Source organism: Carassius carassius, chromosome 31 (assembly GCF_963082965.1).
Source record: "Carassius carassius chromosome 31, fCarCar2.1, whole genome shotgun sequence".
Classification (NCBI taxonomy): domain Eukaryota; kingdom Metazoa; phylum Chordata; class Actinopteri; order Cypriniformes; family Cyprinidae; genus Carassius; species Carassius carassius.
The window spans coordinates 18,383,709-18,410,625 of record NC_081785.1 but is presented as its reverse complement, the minus strand read 5'-3'; the positions used below and the strand labels follow the sequence as shown (position 1 = coordinate 18,410,625).

Below are 26,917 nucleotides of genomic sequence, written 5' to 3'. Positions count from 1 at the left end.
TCTAAAAACATCTCTGGAGATGAAGTTCATGTGAACTCCTATATTAAGACAGCAGATGCAGAAAACACCGCAAGCTTCAAGTGTGAGTTTGTGTAGTATACGAAACCACACCTTTCATTCTCAGACACAGGCAGAACAAGCAGACTTAATTTTGTTAGACAAAATGCACTGACAAGCTATTGTCGCCTTTACTTCTGCTGTGTGATAAGCTGTTAGATTAATCCATATTAAGTAAACGGTGTTTATCATCGTCATCAACATACATTTCTCGATATATGGTTTATTGCACTGCCCTATCTCATCCTACGTTTCAGCTCAAAGCATTGTGGGTAAAGTAGTGTTTGACCGCTACTCACGTGCATGTTTATCAGCGAGGGTGATGAGCGTTGTAGAGATGTCTCTGCGTCGGTAGAAACACACCACTTTGGCCTCCACATTCCCATTCGCCGTCTGCAAACGGAAATAGAGTTGTCACAGCAACAGCTTCTAGACCTATCAGCTCCTGGGGAAGCCTCAATATGCAAATTGAGGATCAAATCATAACCGTGACCTAAACACCTCTGCACTTCCTGGCTGATTTGAGAGGGTCTTGTGATGAAGAGAGGATGAGGAGGGCAGACAGTGGGGGTGCAGTGTGACGTTAGAGGATGCTAAAGGCTTAAAAGTGTGAACAACTGTAAGAAAAAAGATCAGTCATTTAGGTGCGGGGTTTTGCAAAACACTCACTACAATACCGAAGCTTGTCGCCCTTTGCATATTAAAAGGGATCACAAAAGGGGAAATCTGAAAGAACATTCTGGCCACTTATTTCAATCAAATAAAAGTGAATGAGGACTCGGACCTCTCAAGTTTCAAAAACGGCAAAAACCACCATAAAAGAACTTAATTGACGTTTTATCAGTGTTATTTTTATTATAAACATTTATATTTATCTTTAATTTTATTTTTTTTCAGCTGATAAAAACAACATTTCTAGTATGAATAAGTTTTTTAAATATAATAATAATCATCATGTAATATTTATATTTGATTTTATTTTATTTCTCCTTTAAATTAATGAAAGCGACAGTTTAGTTTTAGTTAACCCTTGCGCCTTTCGGATGTGGGTATTTCTGGTGCTGCTCTTTCCTGGTTCTCCTCCTATCTCTCTGACAGACAGTTCTACATTTCACTTCAGAATTTTCACTCACCCACTGTCCCCCTGAAGCAAGGTGTCCCTCAGGGATCCGTTCTTGGGCCATTAATATTTATAATCTATATAATACCTCTTGGTCAGATCCTCCGCCGTCATGGTTTTAATTATCATTTTTACGCTGACGACATTCAAATATATACTACCTGTACATCAACTTTATCTCTCACAACTGACAAAATCTCTGCTTGTGTACATGAAATAAAAGATTGGCTTCATTCCGCTTCAGCTCTGTCCCTTTATCAGTATCTCAGATGCTGAAACTGTCATCCATGCATTTGTCACCTCACGTCTTGATTACTGCAATGCACTTTTCATTGGCCTATCAGCTAGCTCCATTTCCAAATTACAATACATTCAAAACTCTGCTGCCAGACTACTCACCAAGCGTTCTGCACATATTTCCCCAATTCTGCATGATCTTCACTGGCTTCCTGTGGCTTACCGTATTAGATTCAAAATTCTCCTTCTCACTTTTAAGTCTCTGCACGGCCTTGCTCCCCCCTACCTCTGTAACCTGCTTCTCCCCTACACCCCTACTCGCTCTTTACGATCTGCTGATTCCAGCCTTCTCGTTGCCCCTCGGCATCGCCTTGCTTCAATGGGGGGCAGATCATTTAGTGTTGTTGCGCCCAAAATGTGGAACTCTCTCCCCCATCACTCCGTTCTGTTAACACTATTTCTGAATTCAAATCCATGCTCAAAACACACCTATTTTCTGAATGTTATAGGTCTTAGTTTTTTTTTTTTTCCTGCTGGTTGCTGCCCCATCTACCCAATTCTCACTACTGTACTTGCACTCTCAATTGCCTACTGTTGTTCTGTCTGCTCTCTTTGTCAACTGCCTTTATTGTTGTTTGTTTATTGTAAAGTGTCCTTGAGCCCTGGAAAGGCGCTATATAAATAAAACTTATTATTATTATTATTACTAGTTAACAAAAACAACTCAAATGGCTTCAGAATATTTAGAATATAGCACACAAGCTGTACAGACCACTTCTATGATAACTTACTTTTTTATTTTTTACTCATTTTGATGTCTGAAAGCCCCAGTCTTTCTTCTCTTTCATGACAAAAATTTTTCCACTCTCTTGCAATTGCGCTGCCATTTGCTAATATTTGCTCACAAGTGTACTAGTATACTAACAGAATAATGTGACTTGGCTACAATCCAGGCTTTTGTAGTAGACTTAAAGCATTAAAGGGTGACCAGCTTCAATCTTGCAGTGTTCGATGGGCTTTAGCAACACACACACACACACTCTCATTCTTCACTCACCTTGTTGAGTTCCTCTATTCGCCTGATCAGCAGTGGGTTACTGGAGGAGTTTTCGAAGTAAACATAATCTGTGCGGAGAAAAAGAAACAACCGTTAGTGTTCACACACCTACAGTCTGTCAGCGACAGGCAGCATCTCCTGTCACGCTCCCACACCTGCTGGGGCTTACCGGACTGTGTCAGAGACTAAACAGAGCATTCTCCGCCGGGATACATGACAGGAGCGACGCTGCCTTTTGGCGTTGACACTGTGAAAAACTATGGCGTTTGTAACTCAACCTCATAGATAACCTTCAACATCAACTTTTGACTGACACCAAACAACATGGCATGTCAGAATCACAGGCATGACACTTTTTTTCTTTTTTGTCTCTATTGTTAAAATAAACATTCAAAAATAGATAAATGAAGAAGGAATACAATTCAAATACACAATTTTAATAAAGCTCTTCTATCATGGCATGTAAACCACTCTACTTTGGAATTCAATTCATTTCAAGTTTCAAAACGAAACTCAAAAAACTCATTAGCAAAAGTGTCAGGGATGTAATGAAAGAAAGAAATGAAATTCTTGAAAAGAAAGCCTAAGTATTGTTTGAAAAACATTGTCTACCACAATCAAGGTCGTGTTGCGACCAACATGCAGAAAGACAAAAAAAAAACAGGAAACTGTCGGAGACCACCCCTGCAGAATGTCATGACTGTGTTTCAGGGTCAAAAAGCCTCTTGAAATTTCAGAGAATTTGACATATGTTTTATAAATGTAAGAAGATTTGCACTCACATGTATTCAAGGCATGAGGAAAACATGATACCTTTAAAGTGATTCGGTTCCAAAAAAATTTATAACATTTCTAAGATAGATAGTTTTTAAAAGATTCTTTTATCATAGAGCCACTTAAGCCATTGACCCTCCTACCAATTCTCTCAGTTCTGTCTTTCTTGTGTCAACCCTCCTTTTCCGATGTATTTGTGTGTGTTCGTGTTCTGTGCGTGTGCTGTTGGCCCTGCTCCAGGGCGTGTGGGCTCTGTGCAGGCTTACAGCTCTGTGGGACGTCCCCCGCAGGCCTCAGGCTTGGTGGGGTGCCTGGTCTTAACCCCATGTGTGCCAGGACCTCTGGCAGATTACACCCCATGTACAGCAGACGGCATACACATACAAACACGCTAACACAGTAATCCCATGGTTTGGTGGTGGTGGGGGGGTGAGGGGAACAGAACATCAAGTCTGGCGAAAACACGCTTGCAAATTCAGTGTTTGTTAGCACAGCCATGTGAGCCAACAGTTCCTGTTTCAGAGAGAAGTCAGTTTACTAATACAACAAAATATATAATTTTCCTGAGAATTTAAAGGGCAATAATTCATTCCAAACCTGTATGCTTTTCTTTCTTCTGCTGAACACAAAACAAGATCTTGTTGTCAACCAAACTGTTTCGGTTCTCAGTGACTTCCATTATAATTTAGGTCTATACAATGGAAGTCAATGGGAAGCGAAACAGTTTAGTTACCAGCATTTTTCAATATATTTTTGAAGTGTTCAGCAGAAGAAAGAAATGCATACAGGTTTGGAACAACATGAGGATGTGTAAAAGATGACAAGTTTGGGTGAACTATCTCCTTTAAACAGTAGTACGGTCTCAAAAAATCATTAAAAGTTTTACAAATGTTAAATCCTTTATATGAAATAGATTATAATACTAGATTAAATGACTTCAAGGCAATATAATCAGTCAATTAACACAATCCAATTTAGAATATATTTGACGTTTAATGTTGTTTACATGGAGCAGGACGAAACTTAGATTTACATGTAACAGATAGCTTTTATCACCCGTCACTTTATACCATCAGGCCTGGAGCGAACACAGGGCTGGCCCTGTTCAAATAAGCTCGGTCTACGGCACCGCTGGCTGTAAAAGAGTAAAACAGGAAGTGGCTTTGGTACGTTCTCTACACGATGATCTAATGTTGTCTTGGAAAGTCTGGGAAGGCAGTATGTTCCTGTTTGTAGTTTTTTCTTCTAACAAAAAGTGTATGCTGACCCTTCTGCAAACATGTGATTTGTAGCACATCGCTCAGACTTTGGGACAGATCTATTTAATGTCACAGAATACACAGTGGGTCTACTCCGATAAAAAAAAATAAGTGAACACAAACACAGAAAACGCTAGTTACGCATGTAACTGTGGTTCTGCGAATTCTGGATGACCGTCAGAGGCAGTGTAAACACTATGGATTATCGCAGCGCCAGCTAGATAGGTCGAGAGAATATAACAACAAAGTCACGTGGCGTGACATATGCTGAGCCCTGGAGGTTATAGGCTACAGTAGCTCAGCAATCTTCCTCTGTACGCCTTTATCGCGCATTCCGAGTGACTGAGAACTCTGGCGGTCATCCAGAATTCACAAAACCACAGTTACATGCGTAACTAGCGTTCTGTTTCATTCTTACTGACCGCCAGAGGCAGTGTAAACACTATGGATGACACATACCAACATAGTCATGAGGAATGCCACCTACCTGAAAAAATTAAGGCCGCTCCAAAAGAACCGCAGAACTAACGGCGTGATGAGCAGCAACGTTGACCTTATAAAACCTTGCAAAAGTGCATGGAGAAGCCCAGGTAGCAGTCGTGCAGATATCCACCAGGGAAACTCCTCTAAAAACAGCCCATGAAGATGAGATGGGCCTAGTGGGATGGCAAGTAACCCCCCAGGGCAATGGTCTCCCTGCTGCCTTGTAAGCCAGCATAATGGTCTCTACTATCCAGTTCGACAACCTCTGCTTCGATACTGGAGCACCTTTCTTCACACCACCATAGCAAATAACTGGTCTGACTCTCTAAACTGAACAGTAGAGTTCACATAACACCTCAAGGCACGAACAGGACACAAAAGTTGGGCACTTGAGTCAGACTCTGAAGAAGTCTGAAAAGGGGCCAGTTCAATGTGCTGATTTATGAACTGAGGAAGAAGGACCTTCGGAAGAAAAGAAGAATTGGGTCGTAGAACAACCCCGGAGTCATCTGTTAACCGGTGCAAGCAACGTTCGCTAACAGACAGCGCATGCAACTCACTGACTCGTTTCGCAATAGCTAATAAAAAAAGAAGTCTTCAACACCCACTTAATGTCAATGCTTTCCAAGGGCTCAAATTGGGGTGAGCAGAGGAATGCAAGCACGAGTGACAAATCCCACACAGGGAAATGAGGATTCCGAGCAGGGTTCAGACAGCGCGCTCCCTTCAGAAAACTGCAGACAAGACTGTGAGAGCCAAGAGAAGAGCCACCAACTAGAACATGATATGCAGAAATTGCAACAACGTACACTTTCAACGTGGAAGGTGCTTTTCCTTCCTCCAGTAAACGTTGAAGAAAGCTTAAGACACTCGGAACATCACGTTGCAGGATCAAACCCCTGATCTTCACACCATGCCGAAAAAAGCTTCTAATGGGAGGCATAAATCTGTCATGTGGAAGAAGCCCTAGCATTAGAGATGGTGTGCATAACAGCCGGATCACAATGCTCCAGGGAAGGATTTAGCCCAATGGCCAGACCCAAAGCTGCAGATGAGCTGGGTCCGGGTGCCAAACACTGCCCTCCAGCTGGGAGAGGAGGTCCTTCCTGGGAGGAAGCTTCCATGGATTTCCTATCAGAAGTCTCAGCAACAAAGGAAACCATGGTCTGGCTGGCCACCGTGGTGCCACAAGTAACACTCTGTGCTTGCACAGCGAGATCCTGTGCAACGTCTCCCATAACAGAGGGATAGGTGGAAACGCAAATAGCAGGCAGTCCGGCCATTCGTGAGACAGCGCATCCTGGCCCAGTGGACTGGACATTTCTGTCCTTGTGAACCATAATCGGCAGTAGGTGGTCCTCACCTCTGCTCTCCCAAATTGTAGCCAGATCTCCTGCACTACAACTGGATGAAGCCTCCATTCTCCTGGATGTACTTGATCCCGGGAAAGAGCATCCGCTGTCTGGTTGCACACTCCTGGTATATGAGCTGCCCTCAGTGAAGCGAGTCATGGCTGACACCATGTCAGGATCTCGTGAGTCAACCGTAGAGACCTGCGGGATCTTGTGGTTCAGATGGAACACTGTTGAGGTATTGTCGGACCGAACAAGAACATGGCGGCCTGCCAGAACCGGCATGAAATACTTTAGGGCCAAAAACACTGCCCTTAGTTCTAGCAGGTTGATATGCTCTGTGGCCTGGATCGGTGTCTAGCGCCCACAAATACCCCTCCGATTCCACGTCGCCCCCCATCCTGTGAGGGAAGCATCTATTGTGACCAACTCCCGACGAGAGGGAACAACACCCAGGGGCACTCCTGCCTTCAGAAACTCTAACGGTCTCCACCGCCTCAACGCACATATGCAACGGTGAGAAATTACAACCAGGCGATGGCGGGCCTGGTGGGATCTAGCCGTAAACTGTTGTTCCATAACTGGAGTGGTCTGAGGTGGAGTAAACCCAAGGGGATCACCATCGTAGCTGCTGTTAACATCCCTATAAGTCGTAGGACCACCTCGTACTGTAAAGACACCCCCGGGCGAAAGCGAGCCAAAAGCTGCAGATTATTCGTCTCACGTTCCTGAGACAGGGAGGCAGACATTAGACAGGAATTCAGGGTCATTCCTATGAACATAGTGGTCTGTGATGGGACCAGGCGGCTCTTCTTCTTGTTCACAGAAAACCCCAGCTTCTGCACATGTCTCAAAAGTAGGGATGCACCGAATTTTCGGCCACTGAAAATTTTCGGCCGAAAATGGCCCAAAAGTGCATTTTCGGATTTCTGCCGATAAGACTTTTATCACCGAAACAACACGGCCAAAATGTTGTGATGACGCAAACAGAAACCGCAACCTGCATGTGCACCTGCCCTATGGCACCTGCATAGCGCAGACCACGAGCTCCCCGCGACATTCACTTCACACCAGTGAGAACATTCTCTCTATTCTTATTCCTTTATTCGCAGCACTAAAGCGTCTCCTAACAAAGAGATTGAGACGGACTACGAAGTGAAAACAAAGAAAAGTACAGTCTTATAGAGTCTGTTTAGCACACGTCTCACTGAGATCTTTTCGGATCCTCCGCACTTCATCGCGAATGTGCTTGATCCGCGTTATAAAGACCATTACTTGGATGCGGAAATAAGGCAACGCGCACGAGAAATGATCCAGGCCGCGCTGGATGCGGAGAACCCGCGTGGAGACGGAGAAGCGCCAAGCACAGGAGACTGAGATCAGAGCGCAGAAAAAAAGACTCGTCTGTGCACCAGATGAGGGGCATGCACCCTCGTTGTCTGATATGTTCAGTGGAATTCTGCAAGAAAGTGCCTCAAATAATAATAATACGTTGGCTATTTTGTTCTTAGGATATGGATATATATATATATATATATATACACATATATATACACACATATACATACATACTATCAGATTGTAGCCATATTTCTGCTAGATTTCTGCTTTATTTTGATAAAAATGTTTATTTATGCCCTGGACCTATTTAAATACACTCTCTCAAATATTTCTCAAATGTCAGGTAGATGACAAGCTCAACTGCTCAAAAAGCTAGATGGTTTTCTGTCTGAAGTCCCCCATCCCCAGAAGTGAAAACAGTCTTGCCTACTGGAGAAGTAATGCACTTTCTAGTCCTACAGAGAACAATTTCAAATGCACTTCACCTAAATGCACTTTGTTTTTATGAGAGACCAGTTCAATTTAAAACCTTTCTGCAGGCCAGTAGGCCTGTACATTATTATTTAATATACACATGAGTGGGATAACTTTTTAGTTTGAATTTTATTTTATACTGTGCATTGTTGCAATGTGCTTAATAAATATTTGCATAATTTCTAATTATGTATTTTTGTGTTTTTTTTTTAAGTAATTTATGTAACTGTAATTATCTTTGAAACTAATATTAATTTATGCAATTGCAATGTCTTAATTTTAGTAAAGTTAGTACATGGTCATAGCAATAAATGCAATGGTAATAATAATTGGCATAATTTCTTTCGGTGTTTCGGTTTCGGTTTTCGGCCTTGGTTTTCTCTTTTTCGGTTTTCGGTTTCGGTGCATCCCTACTCAAAAGCATTCTGGAGCCTTGTATAGCCTGTGGCTGTGTCGGTGCACAGAGAAGCCAGTCGTACAAATAAGGAAGAATGCGCATACCTCTCATCCAAAGAAGAGACAGAGCTGCGCTCACACACCTTGTGAAGACGCGAGGAGCAAGGGAAAGGCAGAAGGGTAGCACTTTGAACTGGTAAGCTTGGTTTAGAAAACTAAAACGCAGGAACTTTCTTTGATGTATAGCAATTGGGATGTGAAAGTATGCATCTTTCAGGTCGACACTTACGAACCAATCATCTGCAGTCACAGACCGAAGAACGTCTGCCGTAGAAAACATTCGAAAAGGAAGGACCTTCAGGAACAAATTCAGAACACGAATCTTCGAATCTTCAAGAACACGAGGTCTTTGAGGGGGCTGTGGCTGAGGTGCAGCGTGCCGGTGGAAACGTAGCTCTGGTGTGGCATAGTGATGTCGGGTCTGAACCGCTGGCATCCTAAAAGCAGGATTGCGCTGCCCCTGTGTCAGTTGACGAGTGGCTTCAGACAGCTTTACCCTCTTTTCCAACAGTTCCGGGACATTTGGACCAAAAAGATGCCCGCGAACAAATGGAAGATCTCTCAAGGTCTTCTTACAGTCCTCCGGCAGTCGTGCTTGGGCAAGCCACACTTGACATCGGGCTGCCAGAAGCGTGGCTGTAAGACTACCCAGCTCGCGGGTCACAAGGCCTGCTGTCAGCAAAGCAGTTTGCAGAAATTGTGAAAAAGAGGGATCCGCATTTGCAGGTTCCAGTGTACTGGTGGCCGCCAGAAGTAACTGGCAGATTGTGTTTTCTGCTCGAGTAATGTAGGCAACAGACTCATATGCCTTTTATAGCAAGGAATCCGTACGACCGCATTGCGCACTGGGACATCGCACATTTCCTTGTAGGGCCTCATCAGGAGACACCACCAAAGCTGCCACGGGCTGCTCAATTTCCTGCGCACGACCCACCCCGATAGCATCTGCTTCAGCCATAGATGCAAGCGTTCGAGCAATCTTTGAATGCCGCTTAGGCGGACCAGAACCTATGAGAGCATTAGAGAATTCAGTCACAAAATCCTTACATGGTGGCATGGCAAAAGAAGTTGCAGCTGTGGCCCATCTGAAAAACACATTAGTTTGGGCAGATTGTACAGGTGACTCATCAAGTCCTAGACGAGCAACTGCCATTCGAAGCACAGCCAAAGTATCATCAGAGGAGGACTGGGGTTGTCCAGACGACTGAACTGACCCCCCACTAGACCCCTCCGCCGCTGGTTGACCAGTGAGAACAGACTGAGGTGATGGTTGTGCAGGAACATCCATAGTATCCCCATGATTGTGAAAACAGGAATCTGAAGTACTTGTAGAAAGCACATCAAACTCTGAATGATGAGAAAAATAAGGGGAATCAAAAGACTGTTCCCTGGCTCCTTGATTCTGAACATTCTCATCCTTCTGCGTCATATTAACAGGTGTAGCAGATGTGTCAGGCTGAAGGGAGTGAAGCAGGCGTTTCAGTTCTGCCATCTCTGAAGAAAGCGCCGATACCGTCATAGACAACGAACCTTCCTCAACATGTGACTGTACATCACCTTGCGATTTGGCCTTCTAAGACGGGGGGGGGGGCACCAGCAGCCGCCGACGCCCTGCGTTTCCGAGTGCGCGAAGCGGCTACATCTAACTGCCAGAGTTTCACCGTTGAATTAGGGTCTAACTCGGCAAGACGGAGCTGCCGTTCCAACATAGGCAAAAGGCTGCAGTGCATGCACGGGTCCTTGAGAGCCTCTCGCAGATGTTGAATACCCAAACACGACAGGCAAATGTCATGACCGTCGTCAGGGAGAAGATAATTAGGGCAAAGCTTGCAAGCCAGTGGGAAACCAGTGGCGATCGAGCTGTGAGCCATAATTACTCGCTAATAACACCACCAGTGTTTACACTGCCTCTGGCGGTCAGTAAGAATTAAACAGAACCAGATATGTAGATGCAATATTTTCTCCGTTTTTTTTTTATGCAATTTTTAAAGCATATTTTTTAGAGTTTAGATTACACTTATTAAAATGCACTACCGTTTAAAAGGGTGAAAGAAAATAATTATTTATTCAGCAACATTGCAGTAAATTGATCAAAGAGACTTTGCAATTGCAAACATATTAAAAAATGTGTTATATAAAATTTGTAGCTTCTGTTGCAATTAAAATGTTCCATTTAACACAGGCCTCCATGGATATAAAAGAAAACTGTTTAATATATAGCATCAATAACCAAGAGCCCTAAAAATGCAGCAACTTGAGCAACGTAAGATTCAGCAGAAGTTTTTTGCACTATGACCAAGTATTGATCTAAATTTCCCGTAACGGGTTTTCAAACTGGCTTAGAGTAGTAGGGGATCTGTGGAAAATTTAGAGGAAAATTTTGTTCCCCTTTTCACTCTGGTTTCTAACTATATTATTTTATTTTACGGATATATACTTTTATTATTTAAGGAAGAGGTCTCTCAAAAGGGGATCATCATATTCTGGTGTCCCCAGAAATAGTTTAGATCAGATCCACACTTTCACTTACAACAAGGACAGCTACAAGCAATAAAGCATAAATTTATTGATTGCATAGTAAATGGATTGTTATTCTTGTGATTGTCATTGGCTGCCTGCGAGATCCAGTGTACAGCTTAATTCGGTGATATGACTAGGATGATTGGATCTCAAGAACTTTGGAACCCAAAAAAAAAATGGTTGATGACAAAAAAAGGTTGTGAACCCCTGACATTCACAGTCCTCCATCTGAGATTCATTCAGCCATGTGCCTCTGACTGTATCTATCAGTGTAAATGCATGTAAGACTAGGACCACACCTCTTTGATGCTTATTAAAAGAGTGCAAGTTCTACCAGAGGCCTCCCGGTTCAGAGCAAAACCCGACATGGAGTCAGAACCTCACACAGGACCTGGTAGAGAACCAAGAGGAGCTCGCAGAAGACCTGGGGGCATCACCACCATGTCTCACAGCTTCTGCCAAGCCTCCTGCCTAGCCTCCTGCCTGTGCCCACAGCGATTGCTGTGCCCCCATCCCCCCACCAATCAGCACGCGACAAGCCTGTGACATCACAGTGCAGTCAAATTTCCTGTGATCCAATCTGTGCATGTTGCCGAGCCTTACTGAGACTGAGGGTGAAAAAAAGACAGACAGAACGTGAGAGAGGGAGAGAGTCAAGTGCTGGGAGTCTAACCAGGCCAGAGGAAGTTGAGTGAAGAGAGACAGACAAAGACCGAGAGATACAACAAACAAGCCAACAGTCATTTAAAAAAAAAAAAGAGAGAAAAGTCTTTGCATGGAGGAACACTCAAAATGTAATATATAATTTTATTAAAAATATTTGCATAAACTTGTCGACTTAATTAAATTGAGGGTCTAAAAGCATGCAAGCACAATGGCAATCAGGCTGGACTTCAGGAAGTGTAGGCTGCCCAGAGTTGGCCTCTCCATGGCCCAGCCGCTGCAGAGACCCCAGCCTGCACAGGTCCTGGAAGTGCACAGAGGCCATTCAATCCCCATTTTAGGACAATCAGACTGGGACCAAGGAGACATCCGTTACTATGGCAATACAAGTTAATTCAAGCTTATGCGCCAAATACATACACAGAGCATTAGTGCAGCTCTTAGGTTATTCCTGCTCTCTGCCTCCAGCTCAGGGATTCAGGTTATACAACACCTTCTCCAACAACACAGAACCACGAGGAAAAAACTGTGGTGGGCCGGAATGCAAAAAAAAATCAAAAGACAAAGATCATATTATACTCTAAATGATTCGCTGTATATCGTAGGGACTGGTCCGATATTAGTGAGGTTGACATTTTGGGGTTGGTATGTTGTTGTTTTTTTGTGTACGTGTTTTTTTTGCTCACCAAGAATGCATTTATTTGAGTAAAATAGTATTACAATTAAAAATGATTTATTTATATATATATATATATATATATATATATATATATATATATATATATATATATATATATATATATATAACAATTGTATTTATTTCTTTAAATGGCAAAGTTGAATTTTCAGCATCATTACTCCAGTCTTCAGTGTCACACAGTGGCATAACTTTACTTTGGCCTGAAAACCATCAAAATTCACGTCATTTTTGCGGAGCGCACTTTGGTGCTCCAACTGACGTGGCAAGTATAAACCAGGCTCTACACTCGAAGCGCTGCACATATGCAACAGAAATGGCAGCTTTTATGCGTTGAACAATGCAGTGGTCGTGCCAGTGCGAAAGCTCACAAAATTTAGTCAGTTGCAGTCTTGAGACCTCCAATTAATAGTTAATATTACCAAAACAGGTTATTATTATTATTATTATTATTTTATATGAATAATAAAATAGTGTGGTCAAAAGACCCGGTACTTCGGTACAACTCAGTACAAAAAAAATGAAAATGTCACGGTACCAGGTTTCTTTAAGTACCGGTGGTACCAGAGGACCCGGTCAACCCGGTTCTTGACGCATACAGTGCTATGATTTCCGCGAAGCTGAAAACGTGGACACAATCTCAAAATCCAGTCATGAAAATGAAACTTACATTTTAATATGGACAGTCACGGAATTTGTCAAAGTTAACATACATTAATCAAATGAAATCTCCATATTCCTACATGGATATGCATGGAGTCACTACATGGAGTCACTTCACAAGTATTTTACCGTTTCATTTGAGTAAAACCAGTGTCAATTTAAAGGTATTCACGGCAACCCATCAAAATAAGTTCATTTTTACATAAAGGCATTGTGCTAGAAATATTACTATTATTTAGTAGAATGTATGTGATACTGCTACTACTGTTGAAAATTAATAAAACTTCTTAAAGAAATAAAATCACACAATATTTCTTCCATATTTTATTTTTAATAGCAAATCCCCTTTATTTAAAAAAAAATAAAATGTGTTTAAATTGCATTAAAAGACAAATTAAATTTGGGTGAAACTTGTTTATTGTTTTTCATAATTACATTACTTGTAGAAAAACTTTAAACACAATTGTAAAGAAGTATAAAGAATGGCATTGGTTTTATTTGTAGTGAAAGTTTTTTTTTTTCTTCATTAGCATATTTTTGTGTTTTGCTCTGGTACCGAAATTGGTACAGAGAACCGTGGATTTTCACTGGTATCGGTACCGAATACTGAAATTTTGGTACCGTGACAACACTATAACTAATCCACTCGATTTTGTAATATTCTTTAATTTTGTAGTCCATATGAAAAGGTGTTCTATTAAGGGCACGTCCATGAGATGTTGAGCCAGCGTCGGCATTCGGCAACCTCATCTTTGCACCCGACACTGACTCACTAAGCACTAGTTTATTAATAAATAATTGAAATGTCTTCTCCCCCCCCGACACGTTCATAATCACTTTGCTGGTGCTTTGAGGCAATTGCTTTATGTGCGAGCTTGAGCGCGGAATAGGCTCTAGCCAAATACTCCTGCCTATATATTAAAGTATGGTTAATATATTATTCAATTTAATACAAAGTGCGACTAGTTAAATCTTTAGTAGAGGGCAGGCCTACTTAGCACAAGGAAGGGATCCATTTTTTAAATAAACTGCTATAATGACATTACGAAAAGTGCAACTGCTGCAAACCAGATCGTTACTGCACGAGTTATGGATGCTTAAGGAGTCATGTTTTTTATTATTATTATTATTATTATTATTACCCTAATTAGATTATAAAGAATGATTTGTTGATCTTGTTTTCCCTTTAATACATACCTACAGCAATATAATTATCAATTACCAATGTCCCACCCATCCCACCCACAACTTAAACTTACGGTGTCACATGATTCTTCAGATATCATTTGCTGATTTGCTGCTCAAGAAAAGTTTCTTATTATTATCAGTGTTGAAAATGGATGTTTAATAGTTTTGTGGAAACCATGAATCACTTCAGGATTCTTTGATTAAAAGAACAGCATTTATTTGAAATTGAAATATTTTATAACATTATAAATGTTACAAAAGTTTTTTTGTTTTTGTGTTCTGATGTTTGAATAAAACAGTTTTTCTATTGCCATATTGTGAACAAATCTAAATGTAATGCCGCAATTGACACTTTTCATAAATTTTCAAATTTATCTTTAATCATGACAGTCAGATACAAATTAGTTTAATTGTTGAAGGGGCAATTGTTCCCCCTGTACTTTATTTTGGGGGGCATTTAGGGCTGGGCGATATGGAGCAAAAATATATCTCAATATATTTTGCTATGTCTCGATATACGATATATATCTCGATATCTTTACAGGAAAAATAACCCACCTAAAACTACTGCAAAAACAAATATGCCAAATATTACATGTTTAGGGCTCTATGAAACGTTTTATTTTTTCTTCACCATACGTTTTATTGTTACCTAATTCTGTGTTTTAGCATGTGTAATTATTTAAATGCATAAAAACAACTTAATTAGTTCTTAAAAATTGTACACAAATTCTTACAATAGCCTTATGTGAAATGTTTTTCCCTTCAGAAATTCTGTGTATTTACATTTTTCTGCTTATCAAATGAAGGCATAAAACATTAATTTAATTTATCTTTTAATTATTTAAAATTAAGCAAACAAAATTTTTTGGTAAATAAAGGGGATTTACTATTAAAAATAAAAAATGGAAGAAATGTTGTGTGATTATTCCTTTAAAAATTATGTTCGTTTCTTTTTAATAGTAGTAGTAGTGGGCTATGTACATTCTGCTGAACAATAGTAATAGATTTCTGGCAAATACTTTTATTTTGACGAACCGTTACAGTTCTGTGTATGTGATACTACAGTCTATGATGTGATATGACGCTAGTTTTACTCAAATCAAATGGTCAGATGCTCATGAAGTGACTCTCAGAGCAGTTCTGGAGATGTTCTTCATGTGTTTACGTCCCGATTTAGTGAGATGACAGACTCTGAAATCACCGCGAGCGTCACACGCACTTCCGTGTGTTTAATGAATGAAGACGCGCTTCTGCTCCATTCATTAACACAGACACGCATGATTCATATTTAAATAGACCTTTACGGCTTAATATTTGCAGATATTAGTCCATATCACGATTTGATGTAAGTGCATTGACCTACGTTTGATTAATTCATTCAAAATTTGACAAATTCCGTGCCATTCCGCGTTAAACTGTCAATTCCATTTTTATGAATGGATTCCGCGATTCCCTCCACATTTTCTGCATCATGGAAATCATTGGGCCATACAGTAGACATCTGCCTGCTGTTCGCCCGACGTCTGAAAACCAAAGTATATCCATATAATGGAGCCAGTTGTCCTTTTTTTTGGCTAGTTCTCTACACGCGAGGGGAGGGGGGACAAAAGCAAGGAGGCGGGGGGTGAGCGAGCGGGGGCGAGCACAGCACAGAGAAGGCAAACAAGCAAAGTAGCGGAATCAGAATTAAATATAAACAATATATCGATATATACGATATGTCAAAATTCATATCGTGTTGAAAAAATATTGAGATATATTTTAAATAGAGATATCGCCCACCCCTAGCATTTATGTTCATTTTGGTGGCATTTTTGCTAGAGCCCGACCGATATATCGGCTGGCCAATATTATCGGCCGATATAAGCTAATTGCATTTAAATCGGCATCGGCATTTATAACGGCCGATGAAACATGAGAAACAGAGTCTTATGCTTCACTCATGTTATGAGTGTTGCATAGTGTGCCCACCAGAGGGAGCTCTGCAGCTCCAGAGTTAACAACAGCGCCAGAAGTCCACTACAGAAGAAAGCGATCAGCCAAGCCACGGAGATGTAACTTACTGTTTTGATCGTGAGTCTGTCGTTCATCATGTGAAATGATTGTAGATTTAGTTCATACCCTGTATATAAAAACTGTGTGGTAGTTCTAGCTAACGGTCCTATCATTATCACTTCTAAATATTCTGTAACATCACTTACAGCCGCTAATGCATTGCTATATTAGATTAGCCACAAAGCTAATACCATGTTTATCAGTGAAAGAGCGCGAACGTTAATAGGAGGTCAAACTATAACGTTAGCGTTTAACTTATTCTTATTCTATTGCGGTGTGTTTCCCACATAATGACCGCGTAATTGGGCCTTTCACACAGGACGCGGTATGCCGCTGGGTTCAGCGTTGCCCTTCAGATACAATGCGATTTGCGCTGCGCTATGGCGTAGGCGGGGTTTTAAAAACGTTTAGTGGGAGCTCTTTCATAGTCTGTTCCTCGTCCTTTCGGTCAGCAGCAAACATGTATCTGTCCCATTGTAAGAAGCGAGCGATAGCGCTAGTCCTGCTGATGAGAATTAAGAGAGAAGCAAGGAAGAAGAGGCTACCCTCAGGTCCAGAGAACAAATTGGTGAATTCAGGCTGGTTACGTTACTCTAACGCTAATAGCTTCCATTTTAGCAGGCCCCTTAAATGCTTGCTATTAACTTGTTTGAAGGTGGTTCTTCTCAAAATTGACAGCGGTGTGTTCATGACACTAACGTTAACCATTCAACTTTGAATTGATTCCGTAATCTTCCGGTAATAGTAGGCAAGACGATGTTCTGTGAGAGCAAATATAGTGTAGTTACAGTAACTACAGTAGCTGCGTCAGAAATGATTAAACCAGAGGGGACATGTAAATAAATGTGAGCTGAACAAGCGCTTTTTTTTTTTTTTTTTACATATTGTTTCAAAGCAGCTTTACAGACATAACAGGAAAATGTTGAAATAATATTGTTAAATATAAGTAGGTAATACCTATTGCTTGACAAATAAAAAATATATATATATTTCTCATTTTTGCCTATGTAGGAGATCCCGGGTTTATTATTATTATAATTCTAATGATGACATGAGTAATGATACATGGTGATATTATTAATACACATGCTTATTCTTTCTCTGTCTCTCTTTCTGCCTACAGATGGCTGAAAAAGGTGAATGCTGTAGCAGCAAAGTTGCAAATACTTTAACTTTAGTATTATAATTTATTTACAGTACACACACAGACTGTTAAAACCAGCTTCAACTGGAAGAAAGTAAAAGTGTTAAATGTTTAAAACCAGACTGTTTTTTGATCATTAAAAAATATATACTTTTGATGTGCAATTGTTTAGTCATTGAGACTGTAATCTAAGATTATTTTTAAAATCAAAATATCGGCTTATAAAACGGCTCTTTTCGAGTTAATATCGGCATCGGCCCCCCAAAAATCCATATCGGTCGGGCTCTAATTTTTGCGCTAAGCCCCTGTTAATTTCTGACCCTGACCTGTGCCGAGCTCATGCATGGCCTCTCTGCAATCAAGTTAACAGAGATCCACCATAGCAACAGACAATTTTAATCCCTGGACTTCTGATTAATTTAATGCATCCTTGCTAAAAAAAAAAAGTATTTATTTATTTCCTAAAGCCTTGTTGACCCCAAATACAAAATTTACACATTTTCTATTTTATTTATAAATTCTGAGATTAAATCATTTCAGCACTGAAGTTGCATGAGACTATTTGTAAAACATGGTGATCATGTTGTCCAGCATCATTTGAGATAGCTCTAAACTACAGAAAACGAGAACGGGACGAGTACCAGTAAATTTTCTGTATAAAAGCGATATCTTTTTTTTTTTTTAAGCATTTGACTAGTCACCAGACTATAAGAGCTATGGATTTCTGCAGTGATGTTTGTGTTTATACGTCTCTGTGGTTGTTTAGACCAGACTATTCTAATGGAAGGAGAACCAGGCTTTTGTGTTAAATTGCAGGGTCTGTAATTGTCCCACCTACATATACTGTACACAAAGATCCTGACACAACGTCCACAATGTGACAAGTATTCAGCACCAAGCCATTTTTTTATCCACACTAAAAGCAAAAAAGCTGCATGAAGCGACAAAAATCACAGCATAAAGTATTTGATGATTACAGCCAACATCAGATCGCATTCACTACGGTTCACTTTCACTTACAAGTGATATTCAAGGAGAAATAAAATGCTTGATTCTGATACTTTATTTATGGGTAAATGACAATTAAGCCAGACCTGAAAATGCTGGAGATACAATCAGCATCAACTTTGTGATGTATTTTTTCAAAAGTTGAATTCCAAAGGTTCAGTATGGAGCCTCAAAGCTTATTTATCAAATTGATTATTTTGGCCAATACTACTGGTATCATCTTTATTTAATTAAAAGGAATTGAATCACTGTGATAAAATTGGCAAGATTTTAAACTGTACAACTGTAGACTAAAACAATGCCAAAACAGCTTTTTGGTTAACAACTACCAATAACCCAAAAAGCTGACAACGGCCAAAAAGTAAAGTTATTTCAAAAGGACAGCAACATTTTATTTCTTTGAAATAACATGACCAGGAATGTGCAGTAGAAAGTAAATGGGACCAATTTGGACTGGCATTATTTGGACCAATTAGATTTCACCATTGGTGGAACATCCCGGTGCAAAGTGACAAATAGAAACCTAAAATGTATCATCGTCACAGTCATTAGGACAAAAATTACATGGTATTGAGCTTAGTAAGGTCATGGAGTAAGACAGGTGCAAAGGCTGTCAAGGCAAAAACAAAACAAAAATGGAGCAATGAATGAAAACTCCAGATTTAGTTTGCTAAGAGCACAGCAACTACTTGCAGGTATTTTTTAGTGCTAATGGATCAAGGGTCAAATAAATGTAAAAAAAATCAATGATTTAAACACAATATCATAAAATGAAGCTACCACAAAAGTAATGGCAGAAACTGGTTAGTTGGCTAATCCTTTGAGCATTTTCTCCATTCCACTCATCTCATTAAAAAGTCTCTGCCAGCTGAGGAACTATTGAATAAATGATCATGTTGCTGTTTTAACTGTCAATCACACAACTGTACTAGAGAGATAATTGCTCCTGGGGAGGTGCTTCAGGACTCCGCAGTGCTCAGAGCAGCCTCGACTGATGATCTGCTACTCAAAGACAGCTCACAGTTTCTCTAATGCCATCATCACCTGTATTTAAATATGACAGAACTACACTTCCTGTTGTCCTGTTTTGTACACAGGCCTGGGAAGAATCTAGGAAATTATTTCTGCATTTTACGATGTGAGCTGTGCTGAGGTGAAAGCAGAGGACTTCTGTGAATTGATTATAAATACACATACTCAAATGAACGATTAGCATCAGTTATGAGTAGAACTTTTTGGAAGACGAGCACATTCAATTCTACTGAAATCTTTGACATATATATAAATGGCTCCTTGACATATATATAAATGGCCGCAATATAGAAATGGTATAGTCACTTAAAAATTTACCATATCTTAAAACTATGCTCTTTGAATTAATGTTGGTTTCGTATATTTGATATATTACAAAATTGTAAAGAATAATTCACATATAATAATAAAAAAAACGTACACCTTTAATACATGAGGGAATTTTTTTTTACCAATTATAATTATTAATAATTACAATAAAATGTATGAATGAAAAAAAATTCAAATTAATAAAAGTCAAACAATAACATTTTACAATCAGTAGGAAAATCTGACTTGTATTCCCTGTTTGGCCCTCAAACACCATAAGACTAAGACATGAAGTGCCTGTCTAAAAAACAATTGCCTGTTAAGGTTTTTTTTTTTTATTTGCACGTTGGCTGGGCTCCATGATTTTGATTTGTCACACAATTTCAAACGTTTTCAAATATCAGCAAGCAGTAATGCAGTTGTTCAAATATATTTTTTTATAATAAAAGATTGTGCCAAACAACTTAAGTTTTCTTCTCAAGAATTTAATTCTTTTAATGAGGCTTTTATCCTCATTATGACATCTCAACAGTATTACCACCCTTGAAAATTTCAAAAAACTTCAAATGCAAAAAAAAAAAAAAAAAAACATGCTCAGCGAAGAGGTATATTCAATTCACTCATTATGAACAGAAATGTTCAAGTATTTAGAAAAACTTGTTAGAAATCAACGAAAGAAAACAACGAGCGTCACATTGACCCTCATGCGGTGTTCTGCAGGCAGATGCTTGGCCTGTGATTTACAGAAGATTCTATTAGACTCACTTCAACATGAACAAAACTTTAAAGCAACCGCACTTTCTCTAATAAGGTGGATGGGGAACAAAAGGCATTTTCAAAATGTACCATGTAATACAGTAGGCTACGGCTACTGTACCAGACAGAAAAATCTGAAATCCACTTGCTTTGTGGCCCACACTGATCGGACACATATTAAAGATAGCGAACACCTTGCAAAGCTTCCCAAATAACATATATCTCTGCTCAGTGTGTCCTGCCCAATGGCTCCATGCTCAAACCTGAACCATTTCGAATTCAACGCCACCAATCGCAAAGTGATTTAGCCCATTTCTATTATTTCTGTGGCTGTTCTGAATTTGTTTTCCTCTGATTTTCTTGGCACATTTATTCAATGCCGGAGTCCCTTTTGGGAGAAGAAAAGAGAGCCAGAGAAAAGCTGTTAGCTCAATGAGAGAGAATTCAGGCCGACTACCTTCTCCATCAAGTGTGAGGGAGGACAAAGGAGGCAAGGAACGCTAAGGCTTTGTTTTTCCCCTCACAGGGAATTGTTTTAACCATTATGGCCCTGCTTCCAAATTCGATAACCTAAAATCCACTCAATGGAAAACGATGATTGCATTGGAGGTATCAGGAGAATTCTGAACGCTTCAACACGGGAAGCTGTCTGGGCTGCTTTAACGAGATCCAAATGATAGTTATGGTGCATTTCAGCAATCAGCTATTAGTACGGCTGCGCTAAGTGTAGGGTGCACAGCAGAGGTCTAAACACAGGGAGGTGTAAAATACTGCAAAACTGGCTTTGCTCCAATCCAAGGTTGGTCAGTGTGCTTCTTTTGGTTCACGCTAGAGCAATGAGAGAAAAAGAGAAATGGAGAGAGCGCAGGAGATGTCGATATGTATCAGGTGATGCAGTAGCCAGAGGTATGGAGGCCCTTGGAGACTCTCTGCTGGATGGAGTGCCTGGGGCCATTTTCAGCCTCAGCAGCCAAGGATGTTGCAAACACGGGGAGGAGTGTGTAACAGATATTTACGCAATGATCTTAAAGTCCTGAACGAACGCATTCACAAACCTGTGATTCATCTCTGTACAGGATATCCAGTGAGAACAGCGACCTGTTTAGAATATAGTGCACTGCATACTGAGTAGTACAGACCAAATACTCTATTTGTTTTATGCATTCTTCAACGCTAACTATTTCAAACCATGGTATAATACACTGTTGTCACATGACAATGTTTAAATATGTTTAAATTAAAACCTGAGAAAGATAAGAACATTCTAAAAGGATAGTTCACCTGAAAATAAAAATTATGTCATCATTTACTCACCCTCATGTCATTCCAAGTGAGGTCAGTCCTTGTGTGACGAGCAATTTCATTTTTAGTAGAGTTGATGTGCATCAATCAATGATTTTATTTAAATAAACCCCCTAAATTAAATCTGTTCATCATATTAAGCGATTGTGTCTGTTCAGAAGACTTGGATTGAACCACTTGATTCATATGGATTACTTTTACAACGTCTTTATGAACTTTTCGAAGCATCAAAGTTTTGTGAACTTTCAATGGTTCTTTCAATGGTCCAACTTGCGATGGACAAAAATTATGAGAGAATATTGAAAATATTTTCATCTTCAACAAAAGACTTATAGGTTTAGAACGACGTGGGTGAGCAGATAATGACATCATTTTCATTTTTGGCTGAACTATTCCTTTCAGAGACGGTAAAAATTGTCATTTTTGGCAGATATTACTCCAGTTTAATTGCAAAACTGCAAATTAAAAAGGTAAGTCTAGTGCATTGCATTGTGGTAATCATACTGCATGTCTGTATGCTACACGTTCACAAATGTAGTAGACAATCCAGATATTCTATAAACACAAAACATCCTAATACTGTATACAGTATACTTCACACATCAGGAAAATGCTTAAACAGAAACATCCAGGCAGAAAACAAGAATTTGAGGACAGCTGGGCTGCTGAACAGATTTGTGAACCACAACTGGTGTAAATTCACTCATGTTGCTCCTCATCAAAGATCAGCTTTTCTTCAGGTTAGACCAAGTTCATCAGCTCCCGAAGCCCAATACACTCATTATACCAATAATTACACATTGGACACTGCAAGCACACATTCATTCTCCCTAAATCAGCACAGCCAGGATCCTAATGGATAATTGATACCAACAGGGAATCAGTTCCTGAGCCAAGTGCAATCACTGGAAGGGACAGACAAACCAAAAATGAAACTTCTGGCATAATTTACTCACCCTCATGATGATTCAAACCTGTATGACTTTGTTTCTTCCGCAGAACACAAAACGAGGCAGACTCACCATTCATTTTCACCGTATGGAAAAAGCAATGAAAGTGAATGGACAACCGAGGCTGTCATTCTGCCCAACATCTCCTTTTGTGTTCTGCAGAAGAAAGAGTCATACAGGTTCGAAATACCCTCAAGATGAGTAAATGACATTTATTTATTTTTTTTGGGAGAACTGTTCCTTTAAATAGCCTAGGTACCTTAGCTTCAGCCATAACATATAAATCAGGTAATTACAGATAATTGTGAACCCCTTTTAAATATGACCCAGATTTATAACAACAGCAATGCAGAACTGTCATCTTCCTTCTTTATTTTGAGCCTATACATCTCAATTAAGTTAATTCTTTGACATATTCACTAAATGTTGTTCTCCTTCCATACACTAAAGCTTCTCCATGACCACTGGACTCAATCTACTGACTTTACGTCTATGTGCCAAAACTTTCTCCCTCCATCCATTACATCCCATATCTACAAAAAGTATATTACAAGACAAAGATTCGACACTGTACCGTCCTCTCCCTTTAAAACAGTGTTTCCGACCCGTCAGGGTGTCTTAAGTGAGGCGTGCGGCTCAAAATATAACTTTAAAAGCTCAAACGCGTCTCTTCTGTGTAAATTTCTGAGTTTGTTACTAATACTCAATGACACTCGCACGCGCTACATCGTGCTAACGGCAATAAATGTTGCGTTAGTTAGTAGTAAAAACATCCTCGGAGTCCCGAAACGAGAGTGTTCCTCTTCATCTCGCTGTTCGCTATCACCATCATCATCCTCTCACTGTAGTCCTACAGTACTTTAAAACATAAAAGAGGAAGGACAAACCTTAAACTGCTAAGCCTTGTTGCGAAAAAGCATGAACGAGAGCGACACACACAAAAGGGCACGACATTTGTTTTACCGAGCGTGATCTCTTACCTCCGACCCGGTACATGTTTGCTGCCATGACTGCCCCGGTCCTGCCTGGCGTCTCCAGGTAGGGCTTTCTCTCTCCGCCGCCGCCGCTGAGTGCAGTGCGCTGGAAAATGGTGGATTGATCAATACGAAACGGACTAGTGAAGGGATCTTAAAGAGACAGTGCACATATTTCTATGCAGCCGCGTTCCACGGAGCGGTGTGAGCGATCGAGCTCAGAATCACCCGCGTGTTTAGGAGCACCTTCCCAACAAAGCGGGATCCTTACTCTGGAGCAGTGACTCGGGCCACAGGCTGGAGGGAGGGAGGGGAAGGGGTCTGTTTGGGCAGCATCTCCCGCGTTTCCCCGCCTACTTCAAACGACCGAACCATTGCTGTACTACTTTGGACCCACTAGAGGCGAAATGAAACAACAAATAAACAACTGTTGCTCTCAGACTGAGTTTAACAGAAGTATAACAGAACAAAGAAAGACTTTCCTCTCTGTGAAGAAACATTAACTTGAAGAAAATGTGAAAAGGTGCACAAGGTTGGAGCTGAGAGTCCAAACCTTGCTGTCTATAAATAATGTTCTGGCGGTGACATTTGGCTGGGCCATGTTGCAATATGGTTGCTAGGGTGTGTGACTGGTTGCTAGGGCATGGGTAGGAAGTTGCAATGAGGCATTTGTTGCATTTGTGTAAATCCATTCATAGCGGTTCAAATCAATGATCAGCTTTTCCTCAGGTTAGACCAGGTACATATCGTGTCGTTTTGCATTGCTTTGCTTTGTTGTTTTTTTTCTGCCAGCCAAACATCATTAGTCTTTCCATAATACGCGGAGGTTTTGTCTGGAAAAAGAACACTGGATTTATGACTTCAGAAAAATCCCTTACGTGCCGAGCATCACTTAGAGACATATCGTCTGAAAATGCAGTACTTAAAAACCATATGCCCAAATTCAAAGTATTCATAAAACAAACAAAAAAAGTAAATGGATGACCTACTTACATCAAGAAGTGTGTATCTGATGGACCATTTGCTGTCACATGAGGCCACAAATGTACTATGGATTTCATTCATATTACATACATTTCTTCCTATAGCCTAGCAAATACTTTTTAATCACAAAGTAAGCTCTTATTAGTATCTGTTCAGACAGTATGTGATTTCAGGATTTCAGACACAGCTAGGGGATTGTGAAAAGATCAGCAGTTGCTTACCAATATATGATGTGTTTCAAATGATATAGAAGTTCTAGTAGGCCCTTTAACTCTCTTAACTAGCAAGACTTCCTTGGTCAGTCACACAAGTTTAGTTGGTCCCCGACATAGCTGTGCTGTTCAGCCAGCTAGACTAACACCAAACCAGCAATACCCAGAATAAATAAAGTTAGATGAGAGTGGAAATTTAAGCTGGTCTTTTCATCAGTCTTCCACCTAAATAAATCAGTTCACAAAGAATATTTATCGTCAAACACCATCAATATTAACTAGGCTTTTCACATTAAGCTTAACTGTGGGTTAACATATTTTATTAATCCCAGGTTGAGGCCATTTTTAACCCTGGATAACATTTCATTAACATTTGTAGCACTTCTTTAACCACTTTCAAGGTGTACAATGTGATACATTCATATAGGATTACATTAGCTAAGGCTTAAAAGTGACTCTTGGTTAATAAGTGTGAAAAGCCTAATGGAGAGGACGTCTTGTGGAGGTAGAGAAGATGTTTTAAATGACTACCAAAAGATTATACAAAAGCTGTCTTTCAGCCTGAAGCGTCTTCTGGAGCATAATAAAGAAGTTTCTAATTCTGTTTAAGTTCCGAGCAAGTAGTCTAAACACTGGTTGACAGTCACTAAACCAGAGTAAGTCCAAATCCTGTTTTATTTATTTGTTCTCTAGCCTTGGAATAAGCTCAAAGTCTCGAAAGCCAGTTTATAATTATACCTTCCCTGCGTACACAACTACAAAGATTTAGCCTCTTCTAAGTTTGGTCAGAGAAAAACATGAAACACTGCTTTTCAGAAGTTGTTGTGGGTGGCACATGTTCCAGGATTTTTAGGCATTGAATGATTCAATGTGTGAAAAACACAAGCAATAGACCCTTAAACCAGCAAGAGACACTAAAACTATGAGACCTCTAGTACTACTGATGCTGAGGAAAGTGTCACATATGTAAAAAACAGTCCATTAATTAATCTCAATATATATATATATGTGTGTGTGTGTGTGTGTGTGTGTGTGTGTGTGTGTGTGTGTGTGTGTGTGTGTGTGTTGTTTAAAATAGTTTTTTTTTTAATTTAAGAGAAATATATGTGTGTGTGTGTGTGTGTGTGTGTGTGTGTGTGTGTGTGTGTGTGTGTGTGTGTGTGTGTGTGTGTGTGTGTGTGTGTGTGGTGTTTAAAATATATTTTTTTTTTTTTTTAAGATAAATATATGTGTGTGTGTGTGTGTGTGTGTGTGTAGACAAAACAAAAACTTATAACATTTTAAATTACACTCACAACATATCCATAAAGGACTTATTCGATATTACATACACATCCTTAAATGTAAAATATCTTTAAAAAGATAAAAATATCTCTTTGTACCAAATTGATTAATGTTGTAATTCTTTTGAATTAAAAAAAAAACATATAAAAATTTTTTGGACCAAATTATATGATAATTATCTCATCTTATTATTCATAATGCAATTATCTATAAATAAAATAAGATTCCTTTCAGTTTATTTAACTAAATGTTAATATATTCAGTCAGATATATACACATACACACACACACACACACACACACACACATATATATATATATATATATATATATAAACACACACGCATAGAAAGGGAGAGGGAGAAAGAGAGGACTGTCATTTAAGATATTTAGGTTTGGTTTCATTGTATAATAGACATTTTTTTTTTTTTTTACATGTTTAACATTGAAAACTACATCCTTGGCATAAACGTTTTATAACCACAAAAAGACACTGCTATTCAATTCCCTGTTCAAAAAATATAATCTCACACTGGTACATAGATATGACATACGAAAATACG

The 26,917-nt window shown here is 39.7% G+C and overlaps 1 protein-coding gene across 2 annotated transcripts in view; it reads right to left on the bottom strand.

Annotated features, from left to right (window-relative positions):
* LOC132111700 (metastasis-associated protein MTA1-like) overlaps nucleotides 1–24,175 on the bottom strand; it is a 55,909-nt gene extending 31,734 nt beyond the window's left edge. For both annotated transcript variants that reach the window (XM_059519253.1, XM_059519255.1), the window contains exons 1-3: nucleotides 23,881–24,175; nucleotides 2,472–2,539; nucleotides 357–450 (exon numbers count right to left, since the gene is read on the bottom strand). In XM_059519253.1, the coding sequence (XP_059375236.1) occupies nucleotides 357–450; nucleotides 2,472–2,539; nucleotides 23,881–23,908 (190 nt within the window). In that variant the 5' untranslated portion in view covers nucleotides 23,909–24,175. The remainder of the gene's footprint in view (nucleotides 1–356; nucleotides 451–2,471; nucleotides 2,540–23,880) is intronic.
* Nucleotides 24,176–26,917: the final 2,742 nt, after the last annotated feature.